Source organism: Lathamus discolor, chromosome 6, assembly GCF_037157495.1.
Source record: "Lathamus discolor isolate bLatDis1 chromosome 6, bLatDis1.hap1, whole genome shotgun sequence".
NCBI lineage: Eukaryota > Metazoa > Chordata > Aves > Psittaciformes > Psittacidae > Lathamus > Lathamus discolor.
Window position 1 is genome coordinate 85,968,416 of NC_088889.1, and position 25,202 is coordinate 85,993,617.

General features: G+C 43.2%; 1 protein-coding gene across 4 annotated transcripts in view; it reads right to left on the reverse strand.

Moving 5' to 3' along the window:
- Positions 1-8,099: 8,099 nt before the first annotated feature.
- PRKAR1B (protein kinase cAMP-dependent type I regulatory subunit beta) overlaps positions 8,100-25,202 on the reverse strand; it is a 105,092-nt gene continuing 87,989 nt past the window's right edge. For all 4 annotated transcript variants that reach the window (XM_065684420.1, XM_065684419.1, XM_065684422.1 and 1 more), the window contains exons 10-11: positions 10,951-11,032; positions 8,100-10,532 (exon numbers count right to left, since the gene is read on the reverse strand). In XM_065684420.1, coding sequence (XP_065540492.1) covers positions 10,360-10,532; positions 10,951-11,032 — 255 coding nt within the window. In that variant the 3' untranslated portion in view covers positions 8,100-10,359. The remainder of the gene's footprint in view (positions 10,533-10,950; positions 11,033-25,202) is intronic.

Below are 25,202 nucleotides of genomic sequence, written 5' to 3' on the forward strand. Positions count from 1 at the left end.
GGCTTCACTGGAGAAGGACACAGGACCCCTTGCAGAGCTGCTCCAAGGCCATCTAGCATAGTCCTGGTGCTCACACAAAGGGCTCAGGGGGTTGGAGGCTGCTGCTCCATACTAGCAGCTTCCTACACATTTCAAGAGCTTTTTCTGATGCCTGCACAAGCCACTCATCCCTAGTGATTCTAACATGAATCAACTCAGAGAAAGTGGTCAGGGAACCCCTATAGTTCAACTACTTTAATATAAGACACAAACTTTCCTTCCAGATCTAAATATAATTGAAACATGAGCAATAGAGGGAGGGGAAACCTACAAACAGGAATAGTATCCTCAAGCCTTCTGTTTACTACGTGGTAACAAAGGTACATGATGCTGCAAAGCTTGTGGCCGTGCCCTGCTCTGACACAAGTCCTGAAGAAGTTACAGAAGTCCAGTGGGAATCCATGAGTTCTGAACAAGAGTATCTCTGCTTCCCACCTTTCCTGCCCTCATGACAGGAGTCAGCACAGAGAGGTGCTGCAAGGATGATAGCAATCACTTCATTGTTTCCCAGCGTTGCACCCCACGGCTTTGGTCACCCAACTTTCTAGGCTCACTGCGTGCTCCCCCATTGCAGTGTTAAGGTGTGTCTATGGGTTTTACATCTAGCAGCACCAAGGCTGACTACAGGGAGAAAAATATAGAGGAGAATGCCATTTCTTCCCCTGCTTTCCCCCCCCATCTGCTCAAGAGCTTGGTCCTGCAAGTGTTACTGAGGCAAAACTACAGTCAGTGGGGGAAAGATGTTTTTAAGACAGCTCCAAGGTGGGCAGTAAGCATAGAGCAATCAGCTCCTGTCTGTGTTGTTTTACGCTCGTCAGGCAGCAGTCGGAGACTCTCCAGGGAGACCTGCTTTTAATAAGGAGTCAGCATAGCTCCTTACAGGGAGCACGTTGGTTTGAGGTCTCAAGGCATCACTGTAAGACCCCAGCTTGCTATGGAAATGTCGACCTGCTAAGGATTACCTCTCCTCTGCAAATCGCAGCCCTTTCTTCCTCTGCTGTAGTAATTTTTCTGCCATTATAACTTAACACCAAAACAGCTTCACTGCAGGCACTAATACAGCACAGGCAGCAGCCTCCTCCCTCTACCTTCGGGTGGACAGCGTGTATCAGATGGCACCCGGATGGTTTCAGCATGAATCACTCTCTGCCTCTGTAACCAACATTCCCATAACCTAAATCTATCAAAAAGAACATAAACCACATCAGAAGCCAGTTCTCAGATGCTCATTTGCTAAGACTTTGGAAATCTCTTCTATTAAACAGATTGTCTCTTTATAGGAGTTTGAAGCTGCCCTAATTATACAAAGGGTGGAAAGGGACAATCTTCCATCTGGGAAGGCTGTTTAACTTTTTCTGGCTTCCTAAAAAGCCATTGTCTTGTAAACTGAGCATTCCTTCGCTAGCCTGGTAGACACAACATTCCCCATGTCCCAACCAAATGCTGTGCAAGGCCGGCTTTGCTCTCTCAGAGCAGCAGTACCCAAGCCGGATGGCCTGGAGAGCCACAGGCACAGCCCTACAGGGACCAGAGGATATTACAGGGAAGGTTTTACTTCCATATTATGATAATCCCTGGCATTTTTATTCTGAACCACTAGCTTTTACTTGTAGCTTCCTTCATCTGTCCCCACTAACATACTCAGTTTCTGTTCGTGTGCTTGCTCTGGAACATGCTGCTACACAGTTGATGGGTCTTACGCTCACACTTTGTTGAAGGTGTATTTCTTCCAAAAGGGTTTACATTACTGAAGGTAGCAAGCCACAAAACCAAACCATTGTTGCAAATGTAATTTGAAGTTAATCTTCATATAATCCACAGTAAATATTTATGTGCAATACAAAAGTGGCTGGATTTGTTTACAGTTTGAAATAGTTGGAGAGAGGATTCCATACAGATTAGTCAGCTAATCTGCTGTAATCTGCTTAAAAAGCAACTAAAATGGGTTTTCCTTCACTGAATCATGTTAGCCCTGTGTGCACAGGGACTTCAGATACAGAATAAATTCAAGCACAAAAGGGCATTTACCTTGTGGGTGCTCAGGGCATTGCTCACATTGCAGGAGAGCCATAAATTTCCTCTTCTGCCTTAAAGAATGGGACAGCTGCAGCGACTGAGTTTAAGATGAGATGGGTGTCAGGCTCTTCTATCCCATTTCCTCGCTGCAGTGTTTGAACTGTATTGCCTGGGGCTAAACTGATCTTTGATGAAGCACCTGCAAGGTGTTTGCACAGAAGTCATCCTTTCTGAGCTTACTCTGATTTATTTTGCTCCTTACTAAGGAGGATCTACATGAGGTGCTTCTACACTAACATGCTCCTGAGTCAATAAGGAAAGCATCCTGCTAGTCTTCTTGATGTTCCTAAATTCTGTGAGGAATGGCAAATTATCCTGTATTCTTTACTCCCAGATCAGCTTTGCTCACAAGGGGATTGCAGCTCAAGGTGGAAGACAAGACTTTAGATACTCACCATGCTTCACAGTGGACCCTGGCTGATCTGGGCTCTTACGGGACATGTGTGTCTCCTCTGCACAGGGGCTGCAAGATTCAGTCTTGAACCTCTAGTAACTCAAGGAATTCAGAGCAAATCATGGCCAGCAGGCTCAGAGCAAAGGGCTTGGCTGCCAGGCTCCTCTCACACATGGCTAAGACAGTGTGAGTGGTGATAAAATCACATTTTGTTCATAATTCACCAACATCCAGAGGTTGCAGAGGGACCCCTCCAAGCCTGTGTCCCCAGTGTAGGGACACTCACACAGAGGTGGGCTCATAAAAGGGGGACACTGGCTGCAGGATGGGTGAGTCCCAAGCTCTCTGCACCCCATCTCTCCAGGACGTAGGTGGAAGCCAAGAGAGCAGCCCTGCTAGAAGAGAAGCAAGGCTGAGGCAATCCTTCTGTGGGTATGAGCCCCCTTTATTTCCCATTCGCCCACCACACCTGGGACCAGCCAGGTGGCTATCAGCAGAGCCCACTGACGTGGAGGATGGGGTTGTCAATGTCTCCTGCTCCTCACAGGTTCCAAGTCCTACCTGCTGCACACTCCATACCAGGCAGGCTGAGCAGCCTCTGCCTGTAACCTGCTCCTCTGCCTGGGTCAGAGCAGTAGCTGCAGCCCAGCTCTGCTCCTGTGGGTTGGGACCCAGAACGTCCCCAGGGAAACCCAGGGAAGGGAAAACACATCTTCCCTCACTCTATAAACAGCAGCACCCACAGGAGTGCAGGGGCCAGCCTGGGAAGGGATGTGGCCCATCACCTGTGCTCTGGCAAATGCATCAGCTTTCAGTGTCCGGGCATTCACCTTTTTTTCCCTACCACATATCCCCAGTGCCGGTAGATTATTCCAGAGTGGGTCCCTGTGAATAATACATTCATCCGCAGTCCTTCCCCCACCCCGTCCTCAGCAAGGCCTTCATTAGTTGAATACAGTGGCTCGGCTCCAGCACACACAGCTGCCGTCACTGCTGCAATTCTTTTGCCTTGAGAAAAAGCATATACAATTTAATATGCTCCTGGCACAACAGCTTTTCTGTAGCAGAGGAGGCGGGTTTGTTTATGGCTATTTTGATAGGGCAGCTTTCATCCGGACACAGGTTCTGCCGCATCTCCCTGCTCGCACAAGGCTGCCTTTGTTGGGCTGGTTCTCTTGTTCCTCGGGAACCTCTGGTCATTTCGGTACCTTCTCCTGCAAATCTAAGTCTTAAAAAGCCCTCCTTGGCTAATCCTGTATTTCTCTAAAAGCTGAATCCCAGGCTATGAGCCAGAAATGCAAGGCAATAGGAGAGCGTGTGATGCTTCACTGGATATGTGTCAAGGATATGAACCATCCTGCCATCGCATGGGAATTTAGCCCATGGCACCATGTGCTGGATGCATCTGAGGGTCCGTGTCAGTGGGAGCGGAGCTCATGATGCTGCCGGTGGCCATTAGTGGTGACTTACACTTGTCAGGCTTGGGAGCAGCTCTATTGCTTTCCCAGATACCTTCAGCCTCGCCAGGAGCCGCATGTGGGGGGGCATGATTCCCTCCTGACTGCAGGACCAAGACTGGGGCTCTTCCATCTCTGCAGGAGCCAGTGCTAAGAGATGCAGATTCCTCTCTGGCAGCAGTTTCTGCAGTCATCATTACACAAGTTAAACTGTGATCAGTGACACATCTCCCCGCTTCCGCAGCACATCCAGCTCCACAGGCAGGGTGGGGTGCGGAGGAGATGCACCTCCGGGCTGGAAAGTCTCAATCAAGTAACCCAGAGTCTGCAAATGCAGCCAACTGCTTCTATCTGGCAAATTGCTTGAGCTGCCCCTGGATGAGAAGGAGAAATAACCTCTTGTATTTTTCAGCTGCTAAGTCTGTTCCCTCTTGCTGCCGTAGTGGAAATAAATGGTGGGAGGGTTTAGCCAGCACTAATTCATGGCTGCGTTCGATCTGAAGTCGCTGCGACTTTGTGCTTGGCCCACAAATACAACAGAGAAAATGAAACCGGCTAGAAATACAGCTCATCATCCGATCATCGTAAACACATGGGAACGGAACAGAGTCGCTCTGTAGAGCACATAAATTCCACACATGTGGAGGAATGCAAGGCAGCTATTGTACCCCCTCTTTTGCAGATCCATTTCACTGTTTTCCCAGTTTATCTGGAAAATACATACTGCATGGTACTGTACGTCGTATTTCACTGCTATGCACCATGATGTCTTCTAATGGAACAATCGCCATGCTTGTAGTCTAACGGGAATACAAAAGTGCTTTCAAATAATAACAATACATTTTCTGTATAAAGAGGATAGGGAGTAGCCACTTCCCAGAAAGGCTTGATTTCCCTCGAGCCAGCAGTATGGACATCCAGAGCTCCAGTAATAGCAGCAGTGGTGAGAAAATCCCTACCTCATCATCAGTCTATACATCCTGTCTCCAACCGCCAGCTCCTGCAAAGAGCAGAGGCTGTTACAACCACCAAGGGTAAGGTGAATACAGCCAGTGGGTCCTGGCAGCACGAGGCTCGATTTATCCCATCGGGGCTTGAGCAAGGGGCACTTCTTTTGGCAAAGCAACACTTTCGGCCTTGAACCGAAGCTGTGAGTAGAGAGGAGCAGCATTCTCGCAGCCCAGCTACCAGAGATCTTGCAGCATCTGCCAATTCATTCAGCACTGCTGGCCCATGCAGGAAAATGGCATGCTGCTGTTCCATGTTTGGAGACAGTTTATACTGGAATAGGAGCAGTCTTCTTCGGTAAAATGATCATTTTTTTCCTCCGTGAGAGCTCGTGACTGTTTTAAAGAGAACTCTGCACACTTAAAGTTGCCTCGGCACACGAGGGTGGGACATGTGTTGCAGCCTGTCTGGGCAGTGGAGGCTGCGATACTTCTGCAGAGAATGACTTGAAAATCAGGATTAAAACACAGCTGGGAAAGGGCTGGAGCACTCGGAGGGGAAAAGTAACCAGGGCGCTTCTGAGACAGGAGGCAGAGTATGTGCCCAAAGGAGACATTCGTTCCTTGCTTTCCTTTCCCAGGCAAAGTGCAGCCTCTATTCTAAAAGCCAAATCCAGAATTTTAGACATCAGAAGAATCACTCTGGTATTGGAGCCTGATCAAGCACAAAAAACATCTTCAGCCTTCACAGAAATACCAGATGGCTGCAGATGCCAGCTCCTTTGGCCAGGCTTTTCCAGAGAAAAGGCCAGCTTGTCGTGCAAGTGCTGCATCCCAGATAAAACTCCGCCAAGCAGCAAAGAGAAACCCTTGGAGAGGGAGGAGCACCGAAGCCAATTCATTCCCATAACATCGGATTTTCAAGGCTACGCATACGCTCACATCCAAATATGTTCTCCAGAGGGAATTGGGACCTACAGAAGTGACTCTGGCTGTGGAAACATGAGTTTCTGAGCCGGCATGTGCATTGGAAGAAGGCAAAAATGAGCTCCAGAGTTGCCAAATCATTTGAAACAAATCAAAAAAACATGTCTGGGAATGTCAGAGTAGATAATTCGCTCTCTAAATGGTGAGCTGGTCTTCAAAAGACCAAATGTGAGCTTTTAAACCAGTTAGTGCTCATTGGGTCATAATATCATAGAATCATAGAATAGTTTGGGCTGTAATGGACCTTCAAAGGTCATCTAGTCCAATCCCCCTGCAATGAGCATGGACATCAGTGGTGCAACATAGAATCATAGAATAGTTAGGGTTGGGAAGGACCTGAAGATCATTAACATCAGCTACTTGGTCTTCCTACTCTGCTAACTCCCATCTACCTGCAGTGGTTTTTGGAATAGTCTCTGGTGACTCTACTGCAGTTGCAGTCAGTTTGTGTTCATGTGGCACTGCTGTGAACAGCAGGCAATGGGATCTCTGGCTCTCTTTAAGGAGATTGTCATGGTTTTGCCTCTGCACACGAAAATGTTCTCTCTCTCGGCAGCTACGCAGAAATGTGTGCAAAGAACAGACATGATCTCTTTCATAAACAGGTCAGTGAAAGGATTTATGCACTATTTAAGGCTTGAAACTGAATGCGATGTACAGAATTTGTGCAACCTTTACAACAGCAGAAATGTCACCCTTCGTGTGGTGGCTCTGCTTCTGAAGACCACATACTGCAAGAAAAACCAACCAGCAGCCAAAGAACAAACTGTCACACACAGGGGTGACTTGGCTCTCTGCAACAGCTCCTGTTTTCCACCGACCCCTGAACATGTAACACGGTGTCACACTGTGCTTGAGAATCAAGGATTCATATGACTCAACAGCTTTAGGCACCCACTGCCACAATGCGGTGGGAATGCTTAGGAGAGCTGACAGTAACCTGGTAACACACTAGAGCCTGGTCAGCCACATGGGCCTTGTAAAAATCTTGGAGGTACAATTAGTTTCTATTAAAAAAAAAGTCTTTTCTTTTGTCCTGGGACTCCTGAAATGGCTGTGACACAAAACCTACCGAAAAAAGAATGACAATGAGGAGTGGTGAGATGCTCTTTTCTAGGGAGCGTGGGCTGGTAACGTCCTTCTGGAAGAACCTCAGACAGAGTGGTCACTTGATTACTACATAATGTGAGTAATTCTCTGGGAAGACGAGTCCTTCCCTCCTGAATCATAGCAAAGGGGGGAAAAATAACACACTCCAAAAATGGAAAGCTGGACAGCCCTTGGATGGCGGGAGCCGCCCAGGATTCCTGTGTGGGGGCTACCACAGAGAATCATAGAATCACGGAATGGTGAGAGTTGGAAGGCACCTTAAAACTCATCCAGTTCCAACCCCCTGCCATGGGCAGGGACATCTTCCACTAGACCGGGTTGCTCCAAGCCCTGTCCAACCTGGCCTAGAACACTGCCAGGGATGGGGCAGCCACAGGTTCTCTGGGCAACCTGTCTCAGTGTCTTACCACCCTCATAGTGAAGAATTTCTTCATAGTAATTTAAATCTTCCGCCAGTTTAAAGCCATTCCTCCTTGTCCTGTCACTACATCCCCTTGTAAAAAGCCCCTCTCCAGATTTGTTGTCAGCACCTTCAGGCATTGGAAGTTGCTCTAAGGTCTCCCTGGAGCCTTCTCTTCTCCAGGCTGAACAAGCTGAAGAAGCTGCATGGAGTCCAGCAGCCCTGCACATGGGCTTTGACTATGATACTGGGGGATAAGGAGCAGTATTTGTATTTGTTCTTCCCCAAGTCTTCCTGCTAGCTCTACAACAGTCTCAGCAGCAGCCCTCTGGGCTTTGAAGCTCTACAGAGGGTTCCTACAACCAGCTCACGTACTTCATGTTCCGCATGTGCTTCAACACCTGCCTAAACTGGCATCCAAACAACAACATGAAGGTCCAGGAGACACCCTGAATCCCTGTTTCTTTATAAAGACATATATGGTTACATTTAAACAGAAGATTATTAATCCTCCAGAAAACCAGTGTGGTTTCCATTACTATGTGTCACACAGGGATTCTTGGTCTATTTTTTGTCCTTTTGCATCTGATTATTTTCAGTAGAGTTCAAACTTTTTATGATATGCAGATTTTAAGGAGAACATCTATTCATACAGACCTTATTATTCATAAATGCACAACGGCCACACATAATGTAGAAGAATTTTATTCATACCATAATCCTGTCCCATCATCCATTGCAAATATTACAATTATCTTTAAAATGTCATTGAATATCATTTTGTTCCACTTACAGCATAGGAATCCTGGTGTTAAATGGTTACACTCCTCATGAAATTGCTTATAACAGAACCATAATTCAAATGTATTTTCCATGAGCTGTAAAGGTTTAAAGCAAAGGATCTGGTGTGTGTGTGTGTGTGCTTGAGTAACTTCTAAACAGCGAGGCTAATACTTGGTGTTTAACAAGAAACGTATCTTGCATGTTATGCAAAACACTCACCATTTTTTACCAATACAACGGAAATGCAATAGGTAAAAGAACATCCATGAGTGACTGGTAGCCTTTAAAAAATATTTCTTTTAAAAATTGCACAAGAGAATACAAAAACAGTGAAGCAAATCAAAAGTTTTGCAAACACAAACATTTATCTCTCTCTATATAGAATGGGGGTCTGCCTATAGAAATGTACGTGATAAAAATTGCAAGGTTGAAAAATGTGAACGGTTATACCTGATAACAAGTGCAAGAAGCACAACAGAATCATAATAAATAGTAGCAACGAATATACACTGACAGGCCCTCTGAAAATATGCTGAAATAAATTAAGCACCTTGAAGTGATGAGAGGCGTGTGAAGCCGAGAAGCAGTTTGGTCTGTAATGACCTCTGTGGTTACAGCTACTGGAGCATTGGGCCCTTTGAGTGGGAGTCGGTAGGAAAGTCCCAAGTTAGTTTTTGTTAATTCTAAAGAAGAAAGCACATTGCATGTCAGTAATTTTAGCCATGGTCTTCACTAACACCTCTAGTTCTAAAAGGGAGACTGCTGCCTTATTTCATTGCATAACCTTTGGCATGTACAAGATACAGAAAGTTTGTATGTACTCAAATGTTACCCTAAAGAAGAAATAGAGCTTTGCCACAACTGAGATGCAGGCAGTGCTGTTTAGAGTAGCTGAGATGCAGAGTTTTGGTGCTGTTACCAAAGATAGCTTTTCCTTCAAGGGAATAGCTTACAAAGAATCATCTAGATGCTCCCACCTTTGAGGGCTGCGCAGCACAGGAAGGTCTGGATCTGCAAAAAGCTCCATCCAAGAGGAGACCCATGCCTCGGCACGGCAGCAGCAATCACTAGCAAGGCTGCCCACGCCTGCAGGGACCTGGGCTCTAGGAGCTTCTTGCAAGATCTTGGGGCTTTTGGTTTTGCAATGTCTTTTGAAGGAGAGGCAGCAATTCTGAAGCATGTACTTGGCTTTCAGAAAACCCTAAAAAGTCCTAAAATTTATTTATATACTAAATGAAAGGCATATAAATTTAATTATGTGGACCTTATTAAAAACAAACTGTTGTTGTTGTTGCCTCTGAGGTGCACCTGGCACCATCTCTTCAGCTTTACATACAATATTCAGAGAAGTGGCTGAGGATACCGCTGCAGATAAATACGTTTTGAAGCCCACTTAATTCAGCAAGGATGTTCCTGCTGGACTTTTAAGGGATCTAATGCAAACCCTCACTTGAAAAGATCTGAGGGCAAATAACTTGGGTCCTAAAGGCTTCGTCTGAATTCTTAGAAACCACTGTCCCCTGACCTCTTCACCCAGAAGACTGGAGCAGGCTGTTTGGTTTCGCATATCCTACAAAGCAGACTTGAAAGGACTTGTAACATGGAGGAATATGGCCCCTATATCTAAGTCACAAACAAAATTTCTCAAAAGCTCTGTTTTTCCCTGGCTTGCTGGAATGATCAAAACCTTCCTCCAACCTTCCCTCTTAAACAATGCCACTGCCACTCACCCTATGGGATTTCAGACACCTCCAGTCCAGACCCAGTGAAAAGTCTTTTTAAAGTGACAGGCAGAGGGACATCTCTTGATGAAAGAAGCTTGACAAAAGGTGAATAAGACCAACTTTAAAGATAATGAAGGAAGTAGAAATTCATACGTATTTTAAATAGTTAAAAACACAGTTTCAAGCTACATGATACAACAACAGGTAAAAATCTTGCCTGCAAGCCAAGAGCCTAATCTTCCAAAGCTAGTCTTATCCAAACAGTTGTCTTCCTACTTACATGATACATGAGATTTGAACTGACATCCACTACGTGACATGAACAGAAAAAATACGCGTAAAATGCACACTTTTAATCTTTTTCCTCATAAAGCTATGGAGCTGCACAGAGCAAATTTAAGTGCACAAGGTCACACAGAGGCAGCTTTCCAGAAGGAATCATTTAGACGGTGAGAGAAATGAAACTGTTGTATCTCTGAATGTTTCTCTTGAGGATTTCGGAACAAGGACCGAGCACTCGTTCGAAGCGGGGTCGGTCCAGCTTTACGCACTTCAGGGGTCCACGTGCCACCACTGTAGCAGCCCGGGGCCGATTGAGCAGTAATGCTATCTCACCTGGAAACAGGGATAAATACACTGTCACATGCTCTGTGACTCTTTTGGTGGGTGCATATTCAGTCGCTTTATTTGTAGAACATCTCCCTGTATGTATCTAATGATAGACACTCTACATAATTCTGTTGACAGTACAAGTGCATCACACATGCATAATGCATGCATGTAAAATGTCTTTGAAAACAAACACTTTCAGACTGCTTTGCTGGTTCTGGATCTGCCTCCTGTCAGCTGCACTGGTGTAAACCAAAGAACAGTTTCAGCTCTGTTGATATCTCTCAGTATCGCTGAGAGCAGTGGCTGACCTACTCATAACCCCTCTCGTGTGAAAGAGTAGAACATTAATTAGGACAATGACTACTTGACATAACTCCACGTGCCTGTCTTTCTGAACCATACGTGAGCTGAATTTTCTTACCAAAATAATCTGATGGACCAAGTCTTCCCACTTCCACATACTCCTCATTGTCAGACCTGCGCTGCAGAACAGAAGCTGTGCCCTAGGGAGAGAAGTGCAGGGTCAGTTGCTATGCTTTAAGAAGCATTGAGTCCTGAGTATTTTCTTTTGCATGTCACACTCATAGAATCATAGAATAGTCAGGGTAGGAAAGGACCTTAAAGTTCACCCAGTTCCAAACCCCCTGCCACGGGCAGGGACTCCTCACCCTAGATCATGTCACCCAAGGCTCTGTCCAGCCTTGTCTTGAACGCTGCCAGGGATAGAGCATTCACCACTTCTCTGGGCAACCTGTTCCAGTGCCTCACCACCCTCACAGTAAAGAACTTCCTCCTTATATCTAACCTGAACTTCCCCTGTTTAAGTTTGAACCCATTACCCCTTGTCCTATCACTACAATCCCTGATGAAGAGTCCCTCTCCAGCATCCTTGTAGGCACCCTTCAGATACTGGAAGGCTGCTATGATGTCTCCACGCAGCCTTCTCTTCTCCAGGCTGAACTCCTTTAATTCTGCTATGGGAGATGACAATTTCAGTTAGCTCCTTGTAAATCAATGAAAGCAATTACATGACATATATATATATAAAAAATAATCTATCAGTATTGCAAATGATTTCTCTGTTACAAACTATTCGGATGCAGACAGATTCAGCTCACTCAGAAGAGGAACAGGTCAGACCTCAGTAACTCCTGTTTAATTAATGCCCATCATGCTGTGCAAATGTATGCTTGAATACACTTCAAAAATATGTTCTGGGTGGGCGCAGCACCTTACAAGAGGCACAGAAAAGATTTACATCAAAAGGAATAAAAAAGGCAATTTTCCCAGTCACAACCTTGGGACATGATTTTATAAGACAGCAACTACAGTTTATTCCTCACTAGATCATTCATGGATCTGTTGCTGAAATGATTGGCAAAGGGAGTTTTTAATGCTTGTTGCAACAAAGGGTGATTATTTTTTTAGTGGCTTTGCCCACTTGTGGCCTGTAGTGATCTGGACACCTGCAAGTCAGTTGCTGGAGAGATGGAATGTGTCTTGTCTCCACTACCCTTAATAACTGCTGTACTTGACACATGCTAATACATGTCAAAACTCAGTTACAGTCTATTTAAACCTTCAAAGAGGTTCTACATGCAGAAGTATTCTAACCTGGAGGAAATCTTAAATTATTGTGGCATAAAGCTTTTGTAGAGGAACAGAGAAAGTTATCTGCTTCTCTGGAAAAAAAATTCATTTATCTTCTGAGTCCAAAAGCATAGGGAAAGGCAAAACATTAATATATTTTAATGAAATTAAAAATATTTTTAAAAGACATTGTCTTGAAATAGACTGGACAGCCATTTTTTGACAGTGCAGTTGGACAGCATTGATGTTTCGATGGCTTTTAAGATTTTCAGTTTGGAAAGTAATACTTGAGGTTTGATTGTTCCCCAGCCAGGATAGGGAAGAAGAGAAGACACAGTAATGTGCTAGTAATGCTAGGAAGACTGATGCCACTTATTGGAAAACATCACAAACCCCCCTCCAGTGCAAAGTATCCGGTGCAGATTCACTGGCTGCAAACATCCTGCAGCTTCCTTCCACCAAAAGAAACCTGTGCGCCTCTGGGTATGGTGGGGAGCCTGAGGAGACACTGAGCAGCCTGAAACACCTGGGCTTCAGTGCAGTTAAATGGCACTCAGCGCCCTGCAGAACCAGCCCTTCACCTTTGCACTGTGTTTAAATATACCCTATAGTATCCCAAATATTGTCTCTGAATTGCAGATCTGAACAACAATGTAAGACTGCTTAAGGTCTGGCTTTTGCTCTTCTAGGACCTGGAGGCCCAGGAATAACCAAAAGCAGTAGGATATCCACTATCATGTAGCATTTGTTCATAATTTGCTTTCTTCTGAACAAGCACAACTACTGTAATACCACTGTATTGCGTCATGTCCTATTTCATAACAGGGTTATTTTTAAGCCCATATACTTTACAAATAGCTGGGCCACTCTCTAGATTAATTTATGTGCTATAGAAATGAAAAGGCAAATCTTATTTCTCCTGTCAAGCTTCCAGCAAGAATTCCTTATCCTTGATACAACTAAATTGTCCCGCCAAAGCTGCTGTTTTCCAAGATCTTCCAGTAAATCTGCAAAGGCATGAAGATACAAAGACAGTGTAATGAGGTTTCTTATTCACACTTACTGCAAGTTTTCAGAACACACATTCATATGCAGTATTCTCGGAAATACCCCGTAAAGGGAATAATGCACATATCGACCTCACTCTTGCCAAATGTCTGATAAGGTGCAGCTCCCGACATTGCTGCTGTGCGATGGATTCAGCTTCAGAATCACTTCCAGCCCCTGTCCTCCTCTCTGTCCCATCTGGAGCCTGGCACAAACCTAACCCCTTGACCCAAATAGCTGTCTGCAATCCATGTCTCCAGTCTCTTTCCCAAAACTAATTTTTTTTTAAACTTTTATTACAGATGTTTTATTACATAAAACAAACAAAAAAATATCCCCAAAGTAATCATATTGACTGCCCAGGTCAAACGAAGAAAGGACTCAATTCCCCACCGCCCACCTTGAGCACATTGCCATAAAGTTAATCACAGTATCAAGCAATATTGCTTTCATCTCCCCAAGTGTCAGCTCTTATTGTGGCTAATATTTTTTTGACAGGGTCCATATGATAAAGGACTCCAGTAAGTCAGTCTTCTGAAGCAATTTCTTCCACTGTTCTTCTACAGTCGGCCTTTTTAATCCAAGAAACACCATGATATCTGTTGGAGGAGGACAGATGTGTCTGGCCTCCACAATAAACACTGGGCTTGGCAGGATAAAGCAATGCATATTCCAGATACATATTTTTCCATTCTTGTTTTAACAGTCACATAGGCTTCTCCCATTGCCCAGTGAGAACAGGTCTATCACGGAGCAAAAGAAGTTTCCTGAAAGCCTGACAGTGAGCATCCAGATGTAAGTTCTGATTACACCGCCTGGCCTCATGTTGCACCAGCCATCAGCTCCACAAGTGCATCCTGAGCATTGTCAGAGTGACCTTCACGGGAAGACTGCTCACACCATGAAACAAAGAAGATGTATTTATAATTATCTATCTGTATCACCTTCACTTTCTGTGTGTTATCTCTGGAATCAACACTATTCTAACTGCATTAGAGGAAGAGACCAATTGCAGACAACCAGTGTAACCAGGGAAAAAATAATACAGAACAATCCTTTATTATCTGTATACTTAATGAAGTTGTCATACTAAATAAACTTAGTGCTGGCTCCTATCCTGACTACCATCACAGGTTTCACGGTTGTATTCCATTCTACTTTACTTGTCAAATCTTTTCGACACAGTTTTTGAGCTTTTTATCCTTCTTGTGCTTCAGCAAACCTTACCTCCTATAAATGATAGGACTGAACAAATCTCCTGAGCCCTGTCCCAGGAGGTACGGACATTATCTAGCAAGGATTCAAGGTGTTTATCACTCTCACTCCCAAAAAGCATTTGGTCTCAGTGGGAAAGATTTCCCCTTAAATAGCACACAAAACTTGGCAAGATCATTCTCTCTGAAATAAATTGCAGGATCCTAGGTTTGCAGGATCAGGCTATTTAGTGCTGCTCAATTTAAAATGCTGTCTTGTACACTGATAGCTGTTTCAGGCTCCTGCACCAGCAAACAAACCCTACAGAGCACAGGCTCAAAGACTGTTGAGAAGTTTGACACCACCATTCAATAAATCAGCACTTTGTGATAATATTTAACTGAAAGCAGACAGGCATGTCTTTTGCTAGCAGACACTTGGGAGTGAAATTATGATCTTTGGTGGATCCAGGAATATTCCCTTTCAGTCACTGAGGAGTGCCTGTATTCCCAGGAACTGATATCATTAACCTTCTCTCCTCTTCTCCAAGTAAACACAGGCATCTTATTGCAAAAACAACAAGAGCAGCAGTTCCAAAAGCAATGTGCCATCAGCACCTCTCTGCCATCCTCACCCCACGCACCTGCTCACTCCCTCTATCACTGCTCTGTTGCCGTGCTGAGTATTTACTTGACTCTTCCAAATGCATTAGCAGTTTGTTTTGTAAAAATTTATGGCTCAGGTACAACACGATAATTTAAGATAAACAAAATAAAGTTTATAATCCATGAGCTCCCATATTCTCCGAAGTAATGAGATTTTGATAGATGTTTCACTTTTAAGCTATCAGACCATACAGATGAGTGACAGCATAAAGACAGTGACCCATCTGGATCAACACTGAAATTCCCTTGCCCTATCCTGCATGTACTTTTAAGCACAAGCTGCTTCAGGAGCCCTATTTTTATATCTAAGTATGAATACTATAGCCAGCAGTTGGCCTAAGTAGCCTGGCTACAAAAGGCAAATGTTCTTGATGCTAAAAACTGAAATCCTCTATTTCTTCCTCTATTCCAGCTTAGTGGATCAGACAAGATCATGCAGTGGACACCTCTGGGTGGGACAGACTGTGCGGTGTGGTCCTTCACCAAAGGCAGTGGGTGGGAATGGAAATTCAGCACTGTTTAAAAACTTTCTGGTTTAAAAGTCAGTCTTGTTGATGTTTTGGTTTTGCTGCTCTAACCTCCCATTTTAGCAATCAATAAAAAAAATACAGTAATGCTCCATCTGTAATAAAGTACACATTTATCATTACTAAAATTGAAGACTATTTTTTCTACGATGAGTGTATGCAACGTCCATGTCTATGCCTTTTGATACACTAAGTATACAGAATAAATTTCTACTTTTTAAAGAAAAGAATTTTCGTTTTCCTAAACAGGAAGTTACTATTTCTATTTGCATTTTTATTTCATATTTTTACTTACTGTTTTTTTTTAAGAAAAGCACAGAAGACAGTGTTTTTTTCCCATGCCCTCATAATGTTACACTTTTATCCTAGTTTTGAGCTTAGAAAGTTCTCCTAACCTATTTTATTTTCCTCTTCTCCATACACTAGAAAAGAGCAGTGCAGTCTATAGAATTAGAGATGGAAAAGGTCAGGCCAATCCATCTGCTATTGCTGTTAACTCTATCAATTGCTATTATGAACATACCTTTGCTCTTTCTCACTTTGTTAATCCGCACACTCTGTAATTCACACATTCAAAAGATAAGTTTCCCTTCACTCCGAACTTACACAAACCCTCATTATATGTCGCTATTAAATCTTTGCAAAAGTTACTACAAAAGATGAACGAAGAGGCTGTGAAGTGGTATAAAAGTCTCTTGTTCACACAGCAAAGCAGATGGGACTGGATAGAAGCTACAGGAGATCTGAAATGAATTAAAGGATCTTTCACACAGTATGATTCTGGGAGTATTTTATTTAATTGCAGGCAAGATGAGGTTTGTGGAAGTAATATCTTTTGTTAAACCAACAAGCATAGCTATAAAAGGGAGAAGAGCCTTTCGGCACACATGCCTTTCTTCAAGTTGCCTATTTCTCCAGATACAGCTAATAAAATGTGCCACTTACCTATCTACAAACACTGGCTGGGCAATGTTCTTACACTACTGAAGTTGCAACCATAATAACTTACACCTTATTTAATCATATTTACCTGCTTATTGGTTCATACATGCAATTAAATTATTCATAGAGCACCTCCAAATCATTACCTTAAATTAAGGAGAGTCAAAACCTACAGCTCCCAATGCTACAAAACTCCTAGAAACAGAGATCGCCTGGTGAATCTGCGAGACCTGCTAAGATCTGTCAGCTGATGTTTCACCTTCCACCTTGAAAAATAATCATTTAAATCAGTTTAGTTGCCTGATGTGAAACCTCAACTTTAGTCCAGCTTGGCAAACTTTACTTTTAGGACTATTATGTATGATGTACCTGTTGTAATGGCTGGTGAACAGGTAAGTGCTGCAAGAATAGATCTCAGGTTTGCACCCAGCTGAAAAAGCAGTGATTGTTTGGTTTGCTTATCTCTAGCAAGTGAGTTCTTTTCTGCATCCATTAGGGTTCACTACAGATTACAGTGTGAGACAATGCCCAAGCAAATGAGCTACTGAGAGCTTCTGGAAGCAAATACACAACATTTTACACATTCAGCTTTTTTAATTTGGGCATGACTCTAGAAATCTTGAGTGCCACTGACTGCAGTGGATTTTCAGAAAGACAGGACAGTTGCAGTATCATTAGGATTAATAATATAAGGTCAAATGAGCTCAAAAGGCAACGTTAGTCCCATACAATCTCTTTGGGAGAATGCAGAGCTGCAAAAAGTGCCTTTACAGTGCAACAACCACTGTGTCAATACATATCATTACGTTGTCATTGTAATATTAATGCATCATAATCTTACTGGCTATAATTCTCAACAACACTGCAATCTAGCAAAGGTGTAAAGCAAATGTCACTAACCAGCTGGCATGGATCCTATACATTAGCTCTACACACTTAGTATCAAACAATCTGCAGTTTGCTGTGTGTACCAGCTGTATCACACCTGCATAACACTACTGTATGTATGTCTAAACTTTCACCACTTCTGCTATTTAGGCACATTTATATTAGTTTAGAAATAATATCCAGACTCAAGAGGAACAAAGCCGTCTAGAGCTGTCACCAACATAGCCACAAACATAAAGGTACTTTTTAAATCACTATCAATCATAAACCAAGTGTAGCTTAAAACAGCAGAAACAACTGAGCCACAGGGCATTTCCTAGGGATATATGGGAGGCCAGGGTTAAGGCCCAGACATGACTACACCCAGCCCATCATTAATCACCAGGAAACGCCTTTGTCTTGATCATTCAGTATTTAGAATCATAGATGTTTGACATGGGAAGACCTTTTCAACAGTTTTGTTCATCCTCCTACTGCAGTATCTCAACAATTTTCCCTTTCAGTGTTCCTTTGATACAGACTGCATTAAACCTGTGCTGTAGCTATGTATTCCTCTTGAAGTAAAAGAAATGTTGGTATTAGATGCAAGAAGACAAGATTCAGGCAGAGAGAGACCAGTAAACATAGTGAACAGCCAAAAGAAGCAGAATACACTGCACCAACTGCAATTTGCTTCATGCATGGAGACCCCTGCAATACTTAGGCAAAATAAAGTGCGTTTTGCCCAGAGAATTAAAAAAAAAAAAATGGGACATTTTGTTGTTGTTAGGTCTTTTCTGTTGAAAGGCTCTTCAGAATCAAAACATTAAGTTTTATAGTCTTTTGACTTCAGAATGTTACCCTTGAGCCATAACCACAGAGCTAACATCAGGCTAGATCACACAGGCATCCAGTAAAGGTGTATAGAACCATAGAATCACAGAACAGTTTGGGCTGGAAAGGACCTTAAGATTATCCAGTTCCAACTGCCCTGCCATGGGCAGGGACACCTCACACTAAACCACGCCACCCAAAGCTCTGTCCAACCTGGCTTTGAACACTTCCAGGGATGGAGCATTCACAACTTCCTTGGGCAACCTGTGCCAGTATCTCACCACTCTCACAGTAAAGAACTTCCTCCTTACGTCTAACCTATATCCATGTTGAGGAGGGAACTCAGGACTTCATTAACCATCATCATCATCACCCATCATCAGATGGAGGGACACCACAGTGGCCTTTGTGCTTCCCAGCCTCAGTGGGACGGTAGTCCCATTCTTGTCTTCCATTCCACTAGCTGCCAACTGGGACTGAGAAGACTGGGAGCAAGGGGATGGTGACAGAGGGATAAGGATACCATCTCTGAGCCCTGGGAGGAGCCCCTTGCCTGGGGTGTGATCCTCCTTGGCTAATTGTCCTGGCTCCATGCCCAGAAAGCTGGGAAGCAGTTGCACCACAGCCCAGCCTTTGGGGTCCCTTCTCATTTTTATCTTTACCTCTGTTCTAGGATTTTAGTTGTCCCTTTTCTTACACAGTCAGTCCACCTGTCGCAGGGGTAACGAAAAGCAGAACCACCCAGTAAAGGTGGGCTCAGATGCTGGGTTTTAATGAATCATCTCAGTGATACTTGGCCTTGACTAATCAGTAGCTTCTGTGGGAAAACAACTGAATTAATATTCATCCCAGTGCCAGATTTTAAAGACCGTCTGTGCCAAGCGCTGTGGATTATTGGCAACAAGGCACTGCTTTCCTCCCTCAGACATGTCAGCCTACAAAGCAATAAAAGTCACAAAGGAAAAAAAATGTTGCATTTTAGAGATTCTTTCTTTCTACAAAGCTAGCCATTATCTCGACTCTCTCTGAAGCCAGGAAACATCCACTGAGTCAACATAAAAGTGATTCTGTAATGGGTTATTCATCAACTGTTCATATTTGTGACTGACCTGACAGGGCTCATCTCCTGGAAGCAGACACTGCAGAGCACTAACACCTACAGCAGGGGCAGGGTTGAATGTATGGGAGAGAAAACAAGAAAACAGTGCTGAACCTCCCTCACCCTGCCCACAAAATCCTTTCTGGTGAAAATCGTTTTTAGCTGTTAATGTTGTTTTACGGCCCAATTACTCCTACCACCATCTGCTTCTTTGTGAAAACATTCTGTAGATGCTGAAGTAACCAGACCAAGCAAAAGGCTGAGACAGACATCGTCACTAAAGTCTCATAACTAATGGTGTGACCAGGGCTGGGTGAGCAGCTGTGGCCAGCCAGAGCAACAGCTTCTGAGTGAGACATAAAACTTGGAGCAAACTGGGGGAAGGAGAGAAGAGAGTTTTATCACAGAGATCAGGAAAATCCCCCATGGAAAGCTCTCTCTAAGTCCTTTCAGTTGGTGAATCTTGTGTATTTGAAGGACCAAATTCTGAAATTCAGAAGAAAAAACCTCATGCACTCAAAGATGCCTCTTCCTGGAGCACACTGTGGAAAGCCTTGCATGCTCCACGAAATCCACACTACACAGCTGATGAATGAGCCCTAAAAGGTATGTACTTTCAGCAAGCCTGCAGTCATCTCAATGTTATCTTTGCAGAGGAAGGACAAAAGCCATCACAGTAAGCAACAACTTTAACATGATCCAGAAAAAGGGATGAACTCCAGAGCGATGAGGAAATTCCCCATTCCTCTTCCACCATGCTAGCACTGTATTTCAGGACTTGTTTATATTGCTGTGTTTTTGCTTAAAGACAAAGAAGCACTTCTGAGGACAGAGCTCCTAGCTCCTAAGAGAGCAGATGCCTTTAATTTCAGTTTAGATTTAATGTGCCTTGGGCCATAAAATTCTTGGTCACATTGACTAAGTGCTTTGAATCAGGGCTTGTGAGCTTGGTCTTCAATGCCAAAAGAGCTTATAAGGATCCTGAGAACCTCCTGAAAACCCTGAGGGGTAAACAGCCTGTGCTGCTCTCCTTATTGACAGAGAGGTGTTTCATTACCTCTGCTGCTTTTGCAGGCTTCCACTGTAGGAAGACACTACTGGATAAAGACTAACGAGAGAAGAGTCAAAGCATCAACCATACCTTAAAGCAAGTACTAACCAAGTAAAAAAACACAGGCTGTTCTGAACAAGGAGAAAATCTAGCACTCTGATTTTTATGAAAATTGAAATGGAGCATGTGTATATATTAAGAATGAAATTGCCAATTACTAACTTCAGATTTTACTTCTCTGTACACCGAACGATCTTCCAGTTTTCCACATATCCTATAGTGGTAAAAGGCCAGGGTGTGTCTACATTTCCAGCATAAACTTCAATTTTATGGGTTTACAAATCAGATGTTTTAAATTACAGCTGAATGAGACTGAAGACTCCTACACAAGTTGTCATGTTGAAAGAGAACTGGGGAAACATTCATACACATTTTTTTTTGTGCTGGGTATCGCATGTGCAAAGGAGAAGTTATGAAAAGTACTTTTAAGCTTTTGAGAATAGTATGGCTACACTGCATCCTCCCAGTTTTGCTTCAAGACCTAAGTATACCAACATCCTAGTGACACAGGGTAACACAGCATGTCTTGCATGTACCTCATGATGCTGGCATAAGCAGTGTTCTCACCAACATCCAGGAAGACCGCTAGAATATCACTCCTCAGCTGCCATTTTAGCCCTGAGATCTCATTCCTGAGATGGCTTTTATGTTACAGCTAAGGACCAGCAGTTCTTGGGCTGCTTTCCAAGAGAAGACAAATCCTTTGGACTGTGTAGCCAAAGACTGCAAATATTCCTTTAGCCAGTAAATAATCTTGCATTATTATTATTTGCCAGCCTTTAACTTATGAAAGACTTTAATACAAAACAAGGGAAGAAATAAGCAAATTTCAGTCAGCAATGCAAAGTGCAAGTGACTTCTACATAAACTGCAGGAGAAAATAACACCCACCCATTTTGGAGTGGATAAAGGATGGTCAGTTGATGTGTTAGCCTGGGATGCTGCCCATAGGGCTAACACAGCCTCTGTGCCTTAGACTTCCTGTGAGCAGAATCATGAGGGTCCAGACTTCCAAGCTGCCTAATTCTTGTTGATTGTTCTCAGCAGGAATGAAGACCTATCTTAATTCTTGTGCCTGTGCTTCAGACTGCACCTTGCAACACTAGCGTTGCTTCATGCACCTCGTCAAACAGGTGTACTGAGGACAAACCCCATGGAGTTCATGAGATGCTCAGGTAAGACAGATAAGTATCTAAGAAACAAGCTGGTTAAAAGGTTTCCTGTTTACATACGCCACAGTTATTACAGGTCTTAAAATTATTTGGTCGTATCTCACGGATGTGCCAGTCCAAGTAAGAATTTTTTCCCGTAACAACTGGCGGTGTATGTTGGTTTCACATTGTTTTCTTACCCATCAGACTTGTTTACAAAACCCCCCGCAACTTTATTTTCATATACAAAAGCTATCTCATCTTAATGGTCTTGTAGAAGGATGATAGAGAGGACTTCATTCGGATTGTGGACTCAAGACTGACTCATGACTGGGTTTGACAGTATTTTTTTAACTGTACATTTTTAAACTATTATACATTATTCTCCAGTCTCTGGGTTCATAGCAACTCACAGAATTTACATACAGTTGTCCTGGTTTCTGCCACAAATGAGGAAGAAAATCTGCAAAGTTCTAAAAAAGCCTAGAAATATTGGCTAATCTGAAGTTTCACAAAATTGTTAAGAAAATGCTTCATTGTATATCACTTCTGAGGTTTCACATTTTGCATAATTTACTGTATGTGACTGCACTGTGGTGGTTACTAGTGAGGCTGAAAGAAAGAGCTGGAAGGAAGAGCCAAAAGCTGCAGTCACTGACTGATAGGTCCTTCATGGCTGGCGGGAAAAGGAAGGGGAGCAGCCAGTTGCTTCCTCTGAAACACTGCCCCTTTCTGACGGGAGAGATAAGGATGTGCTCAAGATACATACATGGATATTGCATGTGTAGGCAGCCTGATCCATTGCCCATAGAAGTCAAAGTTATTCTGAGTTTAACAAGATCTCAACTAAGGAGATGCTTCAGTCCCTTTGACTCAGCAAAACACTTCATCTCCATCCCTAGCCAGGATGGGACCCAATCATCCACCTAACTTCCAATCTTTGATGTCAGCCGGCCATTAAAAGTGACATCCTGAATACAGATGAACTTTGTAGCAGAGTCAATTGAAAGGTTATTGCTCCAGCACAACTAGATGGTATCAAAAATTGAATGTACCTTTCCTGTAAGAGCTCTACAGGAAACAATGTCTCTGCAGTTAAAAACAAGCAAAGTTCAGAGCCCTTAGTGACTGCTAGTTCTGTTTATTTGGTGTATGTTGTTTATTAGGTATATTAGGAGTCACTGTAGACTGCCTTTGACAAACATTTTTGGTATCAACAAAATCACAGTAACACTAAGTAGTTCAGATTGTAGCCTTTGAAACTCCTTTTCTAGACAACATTCATCTTCCTAATTAATAATTAATCGCACTGTGTTTTTAAAGAGATTATCAGGTGTGATAGCAGAGTGTGCCTAAGGCAGTGACTTCATTAACCATACGGAAGAAGTTTACTTTGTAGTTCCCCTGCCTGTCGCAGGGGTAGGTGCCAAAGGGGTCTCTCTTAGGTTAGAAAGTCAAAGAGCAACAATTTAGAGCAGGAAACAATTGGGCCATTATTTTTCTTTTTTCCTTCTTAAGGACTTTTAAATCATAAATCTTCAGATGCTTGTTGTGCAATTTAAGACTCTAGTCGACTTTTCCTACAAAAAGGCCCAATTCTGTGAAGAACGAAGTGCCCTTCCGAGTCAGACTAAGGACCTTCCTCTGTTGGTTCATGTTACCATGGTAGGAAGAGTTTACAAACACTGTTCCACCTAACAAGGCTTTGAACTGCATTTGTGCAGAGACACTCCACAGCGTGCCAAGAGTGTCAGCGAGGCTGGAAACACTGATTTCACCTACAGGACAGTATCTCAAGTACGCTCTCAGCAAGAACTTGCAGCGGATCCTGCCCAGACCAGAGCCAGTTTGTGGCCCTGACTTGAAATGTCAACAGCAGCATGAAAGCTAGCAGCCCCCTGAGGACTGCAAGACTGTTTTCAATGTGATCTGCCAAGAGTAGTGCTGGACAAATAATAATTATCAATTAATTGGATTCGTTTCTGTCAATGAGGCAGCTCTACGTATCAATTCTGGAAGGATTTCTGTACTATCAATGATATTTTTTCTCTTATTTGTCAGTTTTGCTATATCCATTGCCGTATTTCAGTACTGATGGATACTTTATGCCTTATCCCATTAAGATTTCGCTCACCTTGATGAAGTGTCAGTAGGATTATTCCCACTGATGGGGAAACAGAGAGGGTAATGTTTTGCCCACAGACTGGACTGATAATACAGATGAGACTGAAAATCAGATGCTCTGACCTGCCTCCTTTCTAACCAGCAGGATAATAACAAAGAACACAACACCCCAGCTATTCTAAAGAGCTTTTCACAAAGGAGTTGCAGTGAAGGGTGCAACTAGCCCCTGCAACTTAGCACTAATCTGTGGTTAAATATACTAGTTTTTAAAATTAAAAACAAAAATCTAATGTGAAACTATTGGCCCGTTTCTCCTTGAATTTTCGCCTGTGAATTATCTTCTATTTTTAGGTGTTTTATTTTTAGGCTGCTGCATGCTATCGCTGGGCAGCCCAACCAACTATTAATTGGAAATGTCTTACTCCTCATGCAGTTTTATTTCTTTGCTTTCTGCACTACTTAAACCAACCTGTCCTCCAAGGAGATGACAGGCTACAGAGAGAACATTTAAAGGACAGTCACAAGCTGTACTCTTCAGATGCAGTGTGGCACTATTATAAACCTTTTGCTGTTCTCTTCTCCTACACCTGCGTACGTTTGTGTCTGTGCAGGCATTTTTCTTAAGCCATGTCAAACTTTATGGAGTATTAGGACCATATGGCAGCAGTTCAGCAAGCTCTCAGTATGCAGCTGAGATTAAAAGGCTTCCTGAGCACAGTCAGTGGAGTCCTGTGACAATATCCGCATGCTGTATACAGTGCTGGGTCATGACAAGTAGATCCAAACGGTATGACATGGGGAGGGGTGGGAGCTGGAAAACCCAGCAGGGCACTTGATGGTGCAGGTCCCTGCATTTTTGGCAGCTGCATTATGGACTTCAAGGTACTGTGCCACCCAGCCAAGTTCAAAGCTGAACTTAAGAGAGTGGTACATGATCATAACCGCTATTTTTAATACTATTATCACTACCTGTCTCAGTAACCTAGACAACAGCAAAACTCTCATTTCTTTCCAGTTTCAGAGCACTACTACACTAGCTTGAACTACTGTTCGAGCTGAAGTCAGTGGCAAAGCACGAGTTGGGAATAAAATCAGCCCCCGTTCAACTGGCATTTCATTTAAAAACTTACATTTGCTGGGATATTTAACTCCACAAAGCTCACGTGCCTTTGCAAGCTACCACTTTAAAATGCTAGCTAAAAATATTTGCGTTATCTGAAGTCAGATGCATAAATCCTCCCTACTGCTGGGTACACAGTGTGGCAGTGTACTGTACAACTGCAAATTTATTTGTTAGAAACTGTACATCTGTTATGATTTACGCTTGCCAAAATGTAATTCTTTATGGCAACAATTGTTTCATGGTGCTTAAAGTTTTTCACCACTGTGCCAGGAATCTCATATGGGATAATTCCATGACCTTGGAATCCAGCAGATACATTCCACATCTGTCTGGTCTGGGAAAGCCCAAGTTTGTTGTGTGAAAACCATAGTGGGAAAATAAGACCTGGAAATAGCTGAA